The following is a 17,342-nucleotide window of genomic DNA, read 5'->3' on the forward strand; positions in this document are numbered from 1 at the left end:
TGCTCACTCACCGCTCATGAGTTGTGAAATCGACGTAACAGCCTTTTATGCGGAGGTGGCGGTACGCCAGGGATGATGAGTCAGAGAGGTAAGACATATTACATCTAATTTTCTGCCATGTGTCAAGTCTAAGACAACAGATAATTCTACAAACATATTTTTGTATTCTATAAAATTGTCTATAGAATTTCATTAAAATTAAATTAACATTCATGCAACAGATTTCTAAAATGATCTTTGCATCACTCCAGTTGTGTCTTTACAGTGTTTTCCCAGTAACATTTTGGATTAATTTCTGTTATTTATGTATAATAATAATTGTTCAATAACAATAATACTTTTTTTTTATAATCAAAAAATTTGTGTTGAAATACATAAATATATAAATATATATTTAATATATAAATATTATATATTATATATTTTTAAGGGGGGCCGTGCCCCCGTAGAGCTTTATGTCTAGCAATGCCCCTGCATCCCCATATCAAATTGGCGTCATCACTGGCTCCTCTCCACCAATCAGTTGGTGTACCACACACGGTGAGGTCTGGCGCAATATGAATGCCATCCAGGTGGATGCTGCACACTGGTGGTGGATGAGGAGAGTCCCACCAAAAATGTATAAAGCGCTTTGAGTGCTATTTAATTTGAGGAATTATTATTATTATTACAAAGTGATTTTACTGTTTGAGGACTTAAACGTCTCCACAGCTACTCACAGTTACTTCACCAGCATTTTGACCATTTTATTTGTAAATATTATATGCACTCATACTGTACGTCTTCAAGAAAATGCATCAGAATTCTATATTAGATTGAAGAGAATGTGACAGAATTGTTGGCCAATTTGTATTTTACAGTCTTTACAGGGCCCTACAGGTTGAGATATCAGTATAATCATTTTAGAGATTAAAGGATTTAAAAGGGTATTTAACACAAAACTGAAAATTCTGTAGTTAATTACTCACCCTCAATTGATCCAATCCCCTGAGACCTTTGTTCATCTTCACAAACTTAAGATATCTTAGATGTAATGTAAGAGCTCGCTCATCCTCCATAGACAGCAATGGTGAAGAGACGTTTAAAGCCCAGAAAAAGAACCAAAAATATTGTCAAAACATTCCTTTGCGACTTCAATTGTAATCACACAAATTTTTGTTCACCAATGTCTTCTGTATCAGATCTGGGTGCACATTTATTATGAGCAATATGATGCTTGCATGCTGTGCTAATGGCTCTAATGGCCATACATCTTACTGCCCATAGTAATCGCACACCCTGATGACCTGACAAGGAAGAGGAGATACAGGAGTAAAGAATTGTATGATTTAAGTTGAACCACATGTAATGTTTTAACAATGCTTTTATTTATTTTTCTGAACTTCTCAGGACTGTTTCTTTCTATGGAGGATTAGGAAGCTCTCGGATTTAATCGAGCTCCGAAGATAAATGAAGGTCTTAGGGTTAGAACAACAGGAAGGTGAGTAGTTATTAACAGAATTCTCATTTATGTGACATATTTACAGCAATATAAAGGATACAAAAATGTAGTCATCCATGTATCTTTTCTTGAGGTTTTCCACAATGGCATCTTCATTGATCTTGGAGAGCAGCACCATATCATCCACACCACTCTGCTTGACATTGTGGCTTTGCCAGTGGTACCGGTAGTGTCCCCGGCTCCCCTGTGAAAGCAAATACAAACAAGAAACTCTCGTTAGACAGTACACACACCCATCGCCATTGTGTGGCAGCTAAATGGCAGAAATTGTATTAGTCTATCAGAAGACAATACTGTACACAACACAAATAGGTTTCTCTTTAAAAAGGCTGTTGTCATGCTTTTAACATTGGTTGAAACACATTTACTTATTCCAAATTTCATATACAGAGACATCTGTAGGTAAGGCGTTACATTCACAGGTTAGCTTTCTAGAAGTGTGCAAACATGGCTGCTCTGTTCAGCTTTCAAAACATTGCTTTGTTTGTTTAAAAAGCTCAACAAGGCAATTTTTTTTCCTGTCAACTAATAGTATGAGTTCGGGCTGATAATGTAGCTCTGTATATTAGTGGTGGTAAGCCATGTTGTATACAAACAAGACTATTTTGCCTATAAACTATGGATCTATAGACTATGGACATCCTAAAAAATGCTCTAACAAAATCACAAAATCTTTTTTACAACTACGCAGTGTTGTAATTGTTACCTAAAATTTAATTTTAAATATGTTTTCAGTAACTGAATTATAGCTGAAATAAATAAAATGATATACAAATAATACAAATATTAAATTAAAAACTGAGGCAAGTTCTTTAAATAATTTTAAGTATTTACTTAAACTGCTATAAAAATATTTTATCAGTTAAAAATACTAAAATAATACAGCAGACAAGGTCAGTGAACCAGTTGGTTTGAAATGTTACCAGCAGATTCTGAATGATATTGTGATACTTTAGCTAATATCATACTATATCATATTGGCCATTACAAGGATGAACTGAAATTGCAACATGCCGTACAGGACATTCAAAATGTTTGATTGCTTTTTGAGCAGACTTTGTATTTCTGTTGAGCATGTGCAGTTCATGCCATACAGAGCAGAATACTCAGCTATTTTGAGCAACAAACTGCCTTTGCGCAGCACAAGTTATTGAAATGTATGGGTTTAATAGTACAGAGTAAGAGTAAGAGTACTTGTGTGATGTGGAATTCACTTCAAATCACGCAATGACAACAGCTAGAGAAACGGAACCCTGCTGGTCAGTGTTGGGCAGCATAGCATTTTCTGGCTCATTTTTTGGCTTTTTTTCTCTAACGGCCAAAAACTGAAAATGTTAAATTAGCAGGCCAAAGTTTAGAGTATTCCTAATATTTATGGTGTCATGGCAATCCTATTAGGCCAAATTAGCTGTTTGTCTGTACATTGTCAGATAAAGGAATAGAAAACCTGTTCAGAAACCATCATCATTTTGCAATTAATAATGTCACCAGTAACAAAACACTACCCAGTTTACTTTCATTCAAAGCCTCGTTCACTCTTGAACCTGGTAAACAGTACATTGCTGACAACAGTTAATGCGAGCAAACAGTCCACTCAGCGAAATGACCGCGTCCAATTCACCGCCTGTGGCGCATTTAACACAGCTCGTTCTTTTTCTACCGCAGCAGATGTTGATTTTGTTTTTCTAAACCGATGAAAAGTGCATTGTCAGTAGTCTCCCTAAATCTCCATGAGCACTACAAATACTTCTTTTTGATCTCCGTCTGATGTTCTCACCATTCCTCCTCTTTTCCCTCATCTCCTTCTTTTTACCTCCCTTCCCATCTCGTTCTCCTTCTGCTTCCGCTCTGGTAGTGTTTTTGCAGAGGGTGTGTCTCCAGAGAGCTTGGGCCATTTATCAAGGGACGTGAGTCAACTGCTTCTGGCTACCGTCTGAGGTCACAATGACCCACGAGGAACCAGACCTTTACTCAGAAACACACAAAGCCTCAAGTGCATTTGACAGCACATCAGAGATGCATACAAAGAGTGTGACTCAGAAAAAGAGGTACAGAAAGAGAGCCAGACAGACACAGACAGTGAGTGTACCGCTTGGACAGCGCACGATCCAAAAGCACTGCTGTTTTAAACATTTTCCTCTGTAATGTTCAATCATTAGAGCATTAGTCTGATTTGAAGGCCACATTTGTCCATTCTTTTCTTACAGCAATTTTCCCAAGTGAAGGAATGCCATGACAATGAAATGAGGTAAACTGGAAAGACATTTAACATTTTCGAAATTGTACATTCCACAGTCTGAAACACTCTCAGAATCTAGAAGGCGAAGGGAAGCAGGAGCAGACCAAGTATGGAAGATTTTCCCCCTCCCATGAAGGACTAATTAACTTGCCATCGTAAACAGGCACAATACCAAGTCTGAGGTAAATTATAGGAAAATAAAGGAGCACAATAAGCGCTGAACACCATGATGACAATAACCAATGAGTGGTACGGTATGGATTGGTACGATTTTATGGCCGTTTCCACTGTCAAAAGGTACTAAAAAGTGAACCGTACCATACTACTTTTGGGGTACCCTTTGCAAAGGGTACCTAGCACAACAAAAGGGTACCAAAAGGCGAAGGAAGATGTACAGCTGAAGCTATTGGTTTACAGAGAAACGTCACTCATGCAACAAGCCTGCAAGGCTGATAAAGGTGCTCCATTCTTTACCACACCGTGACCGTACCAATGCTCGTATCGCACCGTGCTAATGAATCTAATGGCAATACATCCTACATGACCTTACAAACAAGAGGAGATATAGGAGAACAGAATCATACACTGTAACACCCAACAGTCAACCTTATCAAACGAAATGAGTGTAGTTAACTCAAAATGTACTTAAAGTTACAAGTTACAAGTTTTGAACTGTGTTAAATACCTCATTACTTCAACTTAAATGGAGTAAGTTCACAGTACTCATTAGGATTAGTCTTTTGACTCAAATGATTTTTTGCAATCGGTTTCCTCAAACGGTTTGAGTTGTCTTAACTTATTGGGTTTTACAGTACTCAGTTTGTTTGAGTTGTCTTCATTTATCAGGTTTTACTGTGCTCAAATTACTTAGTTTACTCAAATAGATTAAGTTTACAGTACTCATTAGAATTAGTTTTTAAACTGAAATCGCTTGCTGCAACCGGTTTCTTCAAACGGTTTAAATTACTTTAACTTTTTGGGTTTTACAGAGCATGATTACAGTTGAACCACTAAAGTCACATGGAATGTTTTGACGGTGTTTTTGGTTCTTTTTCTAGACTTTGAACGTTTCCAGACTGGAGGATGAGGGAGCTCTCGAATTTTACTAAGCTCCTAAGATGAAAGTCTTAGGGTATTAGAACTACAGGAAGATGGGTATAATAACAGAATTCTCATTTATGTGTGAATTAACCCTTTAAGATAGCAAAAAAAAGGATACAAAAAATCTCTGTATCACAATCTCAGATTTTAGAAGGTGAAGGAAAGCAAGAGCAGACCAAGTATGGAAGATTAGTTTCCCCTTCTCCTGAAGGACTAATTAACTTGCCATCGTAAACAGGCCCAGTACAAGTCTGAGGTAAATTACAGGAAAATAAAGAAACACAATAACCGCCGAACACCATGACGACAATAAGGAACCTCACCTGAACATTATTAGTGGAGCTGGCTCAAAAACAATTACGGAGGAAGGCAATGTTTTAAACATAACAGTAAACACGTCCTTCAGACCTTTACAAACTGCTTAGTTTAGTTTATTCATGCATAAAAGTTCATTGTTGTGCAGCTTTTTTTTCTAGTGAACTCTTTCTTTCAAAATATTCGAGTTCACATTGCTGTCACACCACAGGATGCATAAACACCTGGGAAGATGAACATCTTCATTCAATGCACATGTTCCTCATAAACTGTGAACCAATGCAGAGCGTCAAGAAGACATATGAAAACAGGAAGTTATGTAAACACAATGCTTCAATTAAAGAAAATGATAAATGACTGGTTGTAATGTCTCAAAAATGTGAGCTTATCTCAAGGTTGTACAATGTTAATTCAGCTTTTCTTTATCAACTACATTTATTTTTGGTCCCTTATGTGTTTAATTAAACATGACTGCAACAGACTAGACAGAGCATGACATTACCATAAATTTACTTTCTTTGTTCAGAAGAAATTTTAACAAAAAGGTTTTGCACCTATTCAGTCCAAGACTCAAAGTTAGAGACCACACAAAGTCAAGCAAGAAAGAAAAAAAGCAGCATCTCTGCTTTTGAAAAGCTATAGTTGGTCCCAGTTGGCGTATTTAAGGATGAAAATGTTCCCTTTTTGTAAAGAAACACCGGAAACAAGGGAGGATGAAGTTCATATGCTTGTGCTGTGGTTTACCCAGAAACAGCAGGCACCATTATTTACACCAGGACAAAAATGATACCCATCTGCACCATGCAAGGACAAAATCCCAAAACTCCCTGGGAAGACATCAATCAGGATTTAAAATAACCTGGCATAAAATATCTCAACCTCAACCACTTTACATTAATGCTCACTGTTTAAGCAGCAGGAAAAAGATAGCCTTATAAAATGTATTGTAATAGAAGTAGTTTAGCCATCCAAGAAGTAGATAAACATTTCCATCAAATCTGCGGTAAGTGCCTGTGGTTTGTTGACCTGCATTATATCAATTATAGAAAACCACAGTTTCAGGTAGAACTATTCTTTAATGCTTTACTGAAGTAAAAACTATCCACATCTTGGATGGCTATAGGTAGGGCAGAGCGATGTGACAAAAACATCATATCATGAAAAAAGACATCTCATATCCTGATAACGATGTATATCAAGATATAGTAACATTTCTGTAAATTCAATAAATTCATATGATATATACACACACACACACACACACACACACACACACACACACACACACACACACACACACACACACACACACACACACACACACATATATATATATATATATATATATATATATATATATATATATATATTAAGGGTGTCACTATTTCGATTTTAAATCGAAATAGATCGAAATTCATGCTCAATTTCAATAATCAAATCAAAAAATGGAATCGTCGATGCTGCCACGTCCCCTTGTCATGTTAGCTTGGCTTGCCAACCGGAAAAAAACACGCTTGTTGAAGAGCTTGTTGAGCTGCAGATACAGGAGACCTTTCGGCAGAACTTAAACCCTTTCTTCTTTCAATGAAGTCGCCGGTGTGACAGTATTTTGGATTTCCAGTGAGTTATGTTGACAACGTTCGTGATGTCGAAAAAAACAAACACAGTTTGCAAGCTCTGCTATGTATTAGGGTTGGGCCGATAGACAACACCGGCATCGAGATCCTCCGCCCCGCCCCCGTTGCAAATCTGCTAAAAAAAATACACACTCAGGCCCTGTTTACATTAATAGGTCTTAATTTTTAAATGCCATTTTAAAATGATAACGATCCACATCCACACTGGCGTTTTGCATTTCTGAGCAGCCGTCCTTCCTAACTACCGCTGAAAACGCACATCACGTGACCACACACACACAGGTAGGCACACACAGAGACGCACAAACATTGTTGTGCGCTTGAGACAGCGGGTCCAGGCAGTCAGCGGGTCAGTAGACTGCTTCAATCTTTCACTTTCACACTTGTACTTGGTAATTTTAGCGAACACGTCAGATACTGTTGGCTGGTTCCTGTTGGTTGTGCACCTTTTTTACCGACGCCATTATAGACACAGATCACTGCCTATTTACGAGTCCCACAGAAAAAGTGATTGACAGGTGGCAATTAAGTGTGTAACTTATCTTAATTTATTTACTGTATGATTTGTTTATGATTTTGTTCAATTGAACCGTGACTTTAGAATCAAAAATGTAATTGAATCAAAGATTTGGAGGATCGTAACACCCTTAGCATATATATATATATATATATATATATATATATATATATATATATATATATATATATATATATATATATATATATATATATTGACCACATGTAAAGGACTCTTTTTTAAATTGTACAGTATATAATCACTGATTAATCAGAGTGATACATCTTCAATAATTTGTTTACAACTTCAGGGCAAATGTTTGATTAATAATGTAGGAATATAAAATATAAAACTCTTAATACAGCTAATTATTCACAGGTCCAAAATAAAAATAAGCAAACATATTTAAATAAAATGTAAAATGTAAAGACTGTACTTGCAAGACTGCAACTTTCTCACAATGCTGTTGTTCATGTTTCTGAGAAAGTATTACCATAAACAATGTATTTTCTGAAACCACAAAATAATCAGTAGAGCATAATATGAAACGAGTCTGTTGGAAACGCTGCAGGTGCTTGAAGATGTTCTGTTGTTAATATGTTCTGTATGCTGTTGTTTGCATGTTAAAATAAATCAGTATTTTAAAAGATGGTCTATTCATTTGTTTTTATTAAATAATAATTTTATATTAATCTGACCATTTGACTGGTATATTCGGTTAACAAGCGACAGTTGACGCTTGGGAAAATTAACCAAAATGAGCATCCCTAGAAACAACAGGCTTTTTATTTTGTCCATATAATACATATCACCAGATTGCACAGTCCTACATCGAGGGTAAGTAAATTAAAGATGTCTTTTCAACAAGTTTATGTTGTAAAAATGGCTGGCTCACAGAGTAATCATTTCGATAGTTCACTAAATATACAAGGCGAACAATACAACAAAAATCACATTCATATTTAAAACGTTTTCATAACAATTGATAATAATTGTGATACAATTGTGTTCGTATGAAACGAGAGTGCAAGTATGCTATGTGATTAGAGGGACAAAAAATACATTTGAAATGGAAGTTTGTATTTGTGCTGGGAGGAGATAGCTACAACATCAACATTCAAATCTCTGTTGGAAAATTAAGTTTCATAAATTTACTTTTGTGTGTGAATTTTAATTCTTAAAATCTTGTGAATTGTATGCTTATGACACTTCAGAGAACAGAAGAAAACACTTGACTGCTTGCCAGTGCAACATTCATTGTCAATGGTCAGCGTAATGTAATTCTGCAGAATAGCAAACAACACATCTGGAGAGATTATATTAGTATTAATGATGCAGGCTACAATAACACCATCCATCCCGCTGGGTCCCGCCTTGAATGAAGATCTGCCATACAAAAAATATAAAGTAAAGAAAGCGCTTCATTCATGAAAAGCAGGAGAGAAAAATCCATTGTTCTCCTTGCAAAATCCTGGCCAGAAAATACCGTAACACATAATTTCCTCACTGTAATCCTACAGCAGAAGAAAAATGTTAGCAGCACCAGCCTTAGATCCATACTGACATGGCAAGCCGTTCCCTCATGCAAATACCATTGCCTTATATGGAGAGTGTGGAGCGGCGCTCAGACTCAAGAACAGGAAATGACTGGGTTTGATTCAATAAGGCGGCAATTTTTTTTACCTCCTCCAACTGTCTTCTCCGTATAACCATCTGGATTTCACACAGGTCCTGTATTCATACTTGGCAGAGCTGAAGTAGGATCAGGTTAGCACTAGTTTTTTGCTCTGAACTGACACAGAATACTAAAATCACCCTGAAATCATTTGCTATTCATCTTAATTGAAAATATAAATCAATGAACAAATACAATGAGAAGTACAAGTCTGGTTCTCAGTTTTTAATGCATTTAGCATATGGCCCAGAGTACTGCGGTTTGGCTGAGAACTGAGCTGGCAGTGCTAATAGCAGATTAAGGCAGGAATGCATAATGAACTTTGAGAGTTATTTCAGGAATCCTTTTCAATGTATTACAGATCCACATTTGTGATTAAGTCACTTTGGTGTAGCTAGAAATATTCGTTCTAGTACGATTTACTACGTCTACAAAACTAATAGATGTAGTAAATCGTAAAGTAACAACAGAAAACAATTCTGATCTCTAAAAGATTAATTTTAAAATTCTCACCTAAGCTTAGCAGACAAAATTGCAGATGGTATTGTTACTTATAATGTTTTCCAATCCTGACCAGCTTGTATGTTTGTAAGCCCATTTTATAACTTGCTTCAGAACAGGGCTTCACAAAATATTGGTTTTAGCATCGATATAGCAATGTGATCATTTGCAATAGTCACATCGCAGGATTTCCAATGCCGAGTTTGTAATATAGTTTATCATTTAAAGTATAATTTATTATTATGATTCAAAAAAACATTCAGGTATAATATTTTGTACCATGGCGACGCAGTGGCGCAGTAGGTAGTGCTGTCGCCTCACAGCAACAAGGTCACTGGGTCACTGGTTCGATCCTTGGCTCAGTTGGTGTTTCTGTGTGGAGTTTGCATGTTCTCCCTACGTTCGTGTTGGTTTCCTCCGGGTGATCTGGTTTCCCCCACAGTCCAAAGACATGCGGTACAGGTGAATTGGGTAAGCTAAATTGTCCGTAGTGTATGTGTGTGTGTGGAAGTGTGGAAGAAACGATAAAACACTTTATTTTAATTGTATCTTTTTCTTGACTGTATTTATAGAATATTATGCAAAAAAATACTCAACACATGCAAATATAGAAATGCACTGCAAATAGCGTGTCTGCAAAAAGTTTATAGATTGTTTATTAGATTTAATGGAGATGCAAATAGTAAACATTAATTTATTATTGTCTGACTAAACACATAGATGAAAATACTCACAACACATGCAAATACTGAAATGTAGCACAGACTACCACGAAAATGTGTTGAGGAACCCCAAAATTTGTATAGATTGTTTATTGGATGTTATGGAGATGCACTCCCACTAAAGTATCATCCTAATTGATTTAACATTATAAATTCTTTCTAAATAGAGATATTAAGTCTTATGGTGAAATTGTATTCATATTGTAATATGTATCGCAAAGTAAAAAAATATTTCCAATTAAATGAGACTTTTTCAATATCGTGCAGAATGCTCTATTACAAAATCTCATAAAGTGTGCAAAAAATTAGCTAAACTGGCATTAAGAAAAACCAAGCTTCCCTTATTATAATAATTTTTAGATGTACAGCTTCTTATACTGCTTGACATTGCAAACTGAAATGTATTTATCTTATGTCTACACTGATTTGTATCCAAAACATTTTTCCCAATTACTGCATGTCTGCATGTTGTTGTTCCTCTTGTTATTTCCCCGTAGCAGCTAATGAATCGGAAGTCTCTCAGATTCACAGAATATATTAAAAATAAGTTGGATCAGAGGGTGCCCTGAGCAGTGACTCCAGAGCAGATGCAGTTTTATCAGACGCTTAAAATGGTAGTTAACCCAAACAAATGATTTCTCAGCCTCAGACCACATGCCTTCAATGGTTCAGTCGGAATATAATCATGCTATGGGAATACCTTTGTATGCACATAAAACAAAATAAAAACTTTATTGACCTTATTCTTTGCATATTCTTGGCGCAACCATTTGAATCTTTGTGGCTCAAGACTTCCGGTCTCTTTCACTTCCGGTAATTTTTAGACGTTAAAAACAGCTCGTTATGCTGCTTCATGGAGCAAACTGATATTTTCTTATTATATTATTTTGCTTTGTCAGTATTGTCATGAGCACTTGTTTTTAGAGCAGGTACTTTGACCATTTTCTTCCTAGTCATTTCTCCCATAGACAACTGAATTGTAAGTTCTAAAGCAATTGCAAAACGAGCGCACTTACGCATTGAAGAATAAGGTCAATACAACAGATTCTTCACCTCAGTGTCAGTATATTGTGCTCGTTCACAAGCACTGTGCAGTGATGTATACCCCCTGTATGCCAGTGCAGAACTTGGTCTGTTTGAAATCAAGCACAAGCAAATTTGAGGTATACGACAGAGGGTCAACTAAGCGTGATACATGAACGAGCGCTGTAAACTGACAGAAAGGAAAAAAAACTGTTGAAAAAATTGGTCACTTGTGTTTTATGTGTGCACAAAAGTATTCTTGTAGCTTGATCATATTATCTGTATCCACTCAAGCATGTGGCCTGCTTTGAGAAAGTTTTTTGTTTCTTTAAATGGTTAGTTCCACCAAAAAATACTGTATCCATTTACTTGTCCTTGTGTTGTTCCAAACCCATAATACTTTTTCGCTTTTCGAGTGACTATATTTTAATAGAATCGAGTCTGTTACGATCTTAAGCTGATCTGAATAGGAGATGATAAGGGTTACACTAACTTCTTCACACTCCTTTTTAATCTTGCTTTAAATAAGTATTTAACACAAAATAAGAGACATTACTAAAATAAAATTTTCAATAAAAAAGATCAATAAATACTTAAAAATGTAAAAAAGTGTATACAATCAGCAAAAGGCTTGATTTCTTGCCTTGCACACTTAATGGTTTTCTTAAGGTCTCTTTGACATGTTGTTTAAAAGCTCAGTAGCTATGTTTCCATCCACTTTTTTATGCACATTTTGGATATACGCATAAAAAATTGTTGATGGAAATGGCATGATGGGCATCAATTTTGAAAATGCGCATAAAAAATCAATGCGCATATCTTAATAAGTTAAACTTATTTTTTCATAAGAAAAGTATAAGAAATATATAAAAAGATGTGCATAAACTATGATAGAAACACTTTTACTGAACAAATTCCAGTATGCGCATTAAAAAAGTCATGTGATTTTGTTTACAAGAGATCATGTGATGATTAAAATGTGTGTGAATGGACAAACCAGCATGGCTGAGCACATTGTAAAACATCTGAAATGGTGTTTTGGTCATTCTAAAACACCTTACCGTTTCAGTATTAGTGCTATCATATTATTAATTACCTCCATGACTGTCAAGAGCGTCTGTGCTCTGCGTCTCATGCCTTCACGTCTGTTTACTGTTGATATTTGGCACCAGTTAATCAGGAAGTGACGATTTGGTTCTTTTTGACTCATAGGATGGAAACACTGATGATATTCACACGTTTTTAATGCGATATTCCAGTTTTGCACTTAAATTTAATTTGCATCTTTGGATGGAAACATAGCTTCTGACATCTTTCGTGGATGCAAAGCTTATTGACTGTTTACATGAGACCACATCAGTACAAATTTGAGTTAGTTGTACTGTTGCTTTCAGTATAATGTTTTACAGGTTATGGGACACTATTAATGATTTACAGCAGTCAATCTTTTGAAGAGAAGAATCTGCCATAAACAACATCATATTTCTTGGAGCCCTGTCCTTGACTGCAATTTGTAGCACAGTTTCATAAGACTGTATCAGTTGGCCTAAATTTTCCATCTATTTCCAGACAATTAAAACGGAGCATGTCCTTTCTAACCTCTGGGTCATTAACAGATCAGCATGCAGGGCCCTCCAATCAGTTCCTCAAAACCCATAACCCACAGCACCCTACTGCATTATACTGCTGCCATGACAACAAAACAAAATTTCAAGTCTAAGTGCAGGTGTAAGTCTTCTGAATTTCACTCCACTGGCATGTTTCTGAAGGGAATCATTGCTGATGAGTATTCCATGCAGGTCAACATAAAGGGCATATGATGGTATTTTCATTATACACACACACTTCACACAGCAGCCCTCACAATCTTAAGTGGAAATGCCTGACAGAAATAATCCTAGCCTGCACTATGTTCGTGGACACGGTGGTAGAGCTTTATTTAGAGTGGGTAGTAAAACACGGACAAAGACACAACAGGCTAGTAAATCCACCACTGCAATGTGTTGAAGAGAAAGAGGTCCAGACTAAAGAAAAAAAGCATTAAAGCTTAAAAAAGAAACAGCATCACTACATTGAGGTTTCAATTTAAGAACCAAACCCAGAGATTAGATTAATCATAGACATGCAATACACTTGTCCACAATACACATTCAAAACAAATAAGTCATCGTAGGTGTTTTTGTTTTGGAAAGGGATTTTATGTTCTTGCATTACATAATTGAACTGTAACTAATCCCATGCGATTACATATGGAGTAAAACACCTCTAGGGGTTTTGGTCATGTCACAGATATTGGGAGAGAACACCCAGAGGAGCAGATAGAGAGAGGCTTCTTGGTAAGAAACAGCAATGCTTTGACTATAGCGTCTCTCTCCAGAGACAGCAAACACAGAAGGTTTGTGTAAACTAAGATAGGAGTGGCTCTAAAACGTCTGGCTACCGCCGGGAAGCTCTGTGCCAAAGTTTCCAAGTTCAGCCCAGGCGTATTATTTCTGCTCACTTTTGAAGGCAGTGGAAAAGAATGTAGCACATTCTGTCTGATGGGGTAGTCTGGAACGCCATTATTTTCCCTGAAGTACACACAGAGATGGATTATGTTTAGACTGTGGTTCTAAAAATGGTGCTGAAATTCTAATAGTGCCGCTGATGAGACGAGGTGACAGTTCATCATCATATAGAGACGGCTGTTTTTATCTCTGGATCAAAGGAGTCATTACATCTCCTGACAGTTCTTTATAAACTATTTAATCTTTACTGTAGCACTATCTGTTTGTAATTTGTTACAATACAGTTTAGTAATGTATAGCAATTGCTTGATGTTTAAAAGCATGTGGATGTTATCAAACTATAATAATATATCAAATATAAATACTTAACTTAAACTTTTTTTTCCTGAAGATTTGTTTGAAAAATAAAAATGTATATTTTAATGAAATAACATGAATAACAAAATAAAAGTGCTGTTATTGTTGTTAAATCCTCAACTAACTAGTTTACAATGTGACAAGTGTCCATTCATTCATTCATTCATTCAATTTCCTTCGTCTTAGTCCCTTATTTATCAGTGGTTGCCACAGTGGAATGAACCACCAACTTTTCCATCCTATGCTTTACACAGTGGATGCCCTTCCAGACGCAATCCAGTACTGGAAAACAAGCTCACATTCACACTAACTCATACACTATGGCCAATTTACTTCATTCAATTCACTATAGCACATGTTTTAGGACTGTTGGGAAACCGGAACACCCGGAAGAAACCCACGCCAACATGGGGAGAACATGCAAACTCCACACAGAAATGCCAACTGGCCCAACCGGGACTCAAACCAATGACCCTCTTGCTGTGAGGCGACAGTGCCGCCATGGAATAGATTTAGTATTTTTAATATCCCTAACGAGGGACTTTTCTCCACTAAATGTGAGCATACATCTGGGTGGTCTTAGATTGTAAACTGCAGCTAGACAAAATACATATGCTTCTTTAACAAGGTTTGCTTTTCCAGTATAAATGATACATTTCCAGTTGTCAAATGCTTGCCAAACAATAAAAAAATTAAAGTAAACAAGTATACATCATCTAATCCTGTTCAATATGAGCCAATTTAAGTCAGCATTGGCTAAAAAAGCCACCTGTTCTGCCATTACACACTACACCACAAATCTACATCACCTCAGACAGCTTAACGCATTGCAATTTAAGAAAACACATGCAGTTACAAAAGCACCAGCAAATTAAGAAACGATCTTCATCAGTTTGAAAGCACACGTGTTGCAAATTCTCACAACACAAACATCTGTAGAAACGCAGTGCATTTAGTCACAACACAAACAACTTTAATAACGCAACGTTTAATATTCATCAATTGGGCCAATACTTTACAAAAGACAACAGAATCGTGTAATCAGGATTTCTTCAGTTGTTTGTGTTGTGAGAATTTGCAACTCATCTGTCAAACTGATGAAGATGGTTTCTTAATTTGCTGGTGTTTTTTATGATCGTTTGTGTTTTCTTGAAATGTAGCGCCTTAAATACAGCGCTTTCTCGGCCACCGTAATATACTGTGCAAATGCTTTTCTTACCTAGAGGTTTTGTCTTGTTTCTAGTCTCTAGTTCAAATATCTACAAATACTTCAAAGATCAATTTTCAAGACAAGTAAAAAATATTGTCTTGTTTTGAGAAATAATGTGTCAGAAATAAGTAGCTTTTTCCTTAAAACAAGCTAAATAAGCTGCCAAAGGGGTAAGAAAAATAATCTTGTTTTCGATTTTTTTTACCCCATTAGTAGATTATTTTGCTTGTTTTAAGGAAAAACTCACTTAATTTTAGCATATTATTTCTAAAATCAAGACAATGAATTTTGCTTGTCAGGAATATGCTTGATTTAAATATTAATTTAAAAAAGAAAAGCATTTTTTGCAGTTAGAATATATATATAGTAGAGGTAAGAATTATTATTATTTCTATTCTGGGAAGATTGTTTCAGCACATTTCTAAGCATGATAGTTTTAAAAACTTATTTCTAATAATTGATTTATTTTATCGTTTCCATGATGACAGTAAATAATATTTTACTAGATATTTTTCAAGACACTTCTATACAGCTTAAAGTGACATTAAAAAGCTTAACTAGGTTAATAAGGTCAACTAGGGCTGCGTTTCCCGATAACGATTGATCTTAGCACTTAAGAGCGTTTTCTACGAGTCATTTTGCGAACGTTCGTTATTGTTTCACGTGCGTTTCCCAAAAATGCACTTAACACAATTGCACGTAGCCCAGCTTTAAGTGCAACTTAGGAGTCGCTATCCGTTTGTTAAGTGCTGAAATGTCACGCTATAGAATGGCTCGTTATTGTTGCACATGTTATAGCAATCCATATAATTCTTCTTCTACTTGTGTGAATGTATATTCAACTCGAATAACATAAAAAAAAAAATATTTTTGAGCCAGTTTAAAAACATAAATTAACTGGAAATGTCGTACTGTAAAAACACTGTCTTGCTCCAATCTCGCATAAAACTAATTCTAACAGTCCTTGCCGGAAATGACATCAGCATCATTTTCGATATTTATATGAAACCTTAATTAAGTAGAATTATTTATCAATTTCTTTATCAAAAATTGCTTATCTCACATCAAAATAAATAAATAAGTAAATAAATAAATAAATAAATAAGCTCTTACATTTATTTTTGAAAAGTTTAGCCTAATTATCCCCACCTGATGTGCATTTGCTAATAGGACAAAAATATAAATAAGCACATACCTAGGGGTGGAGACACTAGCAAAATGGCTGAAACCAAAAAACAAAGAAAAGTCATTTTTCAAAAAGAGGAAATTAATATTATTTTAGAGGAGGTGGAGCTACAAAAACATATAATTCAAATAATAAATAAGAGTCATCTTTAAATCACATTAAATATTTTCTGTTAAATACAACATATGTAGCCTACTACCCTCGAAATGTCCATATACAACAGTGTAATTTTTTTTTTCATTCTAACATTTATTATGTAATTTTTATTTTTTTCTTTATTCAATATTATTTGTATATTGAATTGTGTAATGTGTAGAAAATATAAATGAATAGAGATATACGTACAAATAAAATGAATAATGACTTTGAAGAGAAGTAAATTGTAGGTGCAATTTGCCGGTTGTCCAGCAGGTGCCCTCATAACTCTGTCTCCTTACGATGCACTTAAGGCTTTACGATTACTCCAGAGCACTCGTAGATCCACTAAGATTTTCAAGTGCTACTTAAGTTACGATGCTTTTGGGAAACAGACCGTAATATTAAGATCAGTCGTACGATCATTTCTACGAACTTCTTAGGCTTACGATGCTTTTGGGAAACGCAGCCCAGGCAGGTTAGGGTAATTAGGCAAGTTATTGTAAAATTATGGTTTGTTCTGTAGATTATCGGAAAAAAACTAGCTAAAAGGGGCTAATAATGTTGTCCCAAAAATGTTTTTTTTTTAAATAATAACTGCTTTTATTCTAGCCAAAATAAAACAAATAAGACTTTCTCCAGAAGAAAAAATATATCAGACATACTGGGAAAATATCATTGCTCTGTTAAAAATCATTTGGATTTGGAAAGAAAAC

The 17,342-nt window shown here is 35.5% G+C and overlaps 1 protein-coding gene across 3 annotated transcripts in view; it reads right to left on the minus strand.

Annotated features, from left to right (window-relative positions):
* Positions 1-17,342, minus strand: part of myo1ea (myosin IEa) — an 88,916-nt gene that overhangs the window by 57,837 nt on the left and 13,737 nt on the right. For all 3 annotated transcript variants that reach the window (XM_677757.11, XM_005168927.6, XM_005168926.6), the window contains exon 2: positions 1,542-1,685. In XM_677757.11, coding sequence (XP_682849.5) covers positions 1,542-1,685 — 144 coding nt within the window. The remainder of the gene's footprint in view (positions 1-1,541; positions 1,686-17,342) is intronic.

This window comes from Danio rerio, chromosome 7, assembly GCF_049306965.1.
Source record: "Danio rerio strain Tuebingen ecotype United States chromosome 7, GRCz12tu, whole genome shotgun sequence".
In the NCBI taxonomy this organism is placed as follows: domain Eukaryota; kingdom Metazoa; phylum Chordata; class Actinopteri; order Cypriniformes; family Danionidae; genus Danio; species Danio rerio.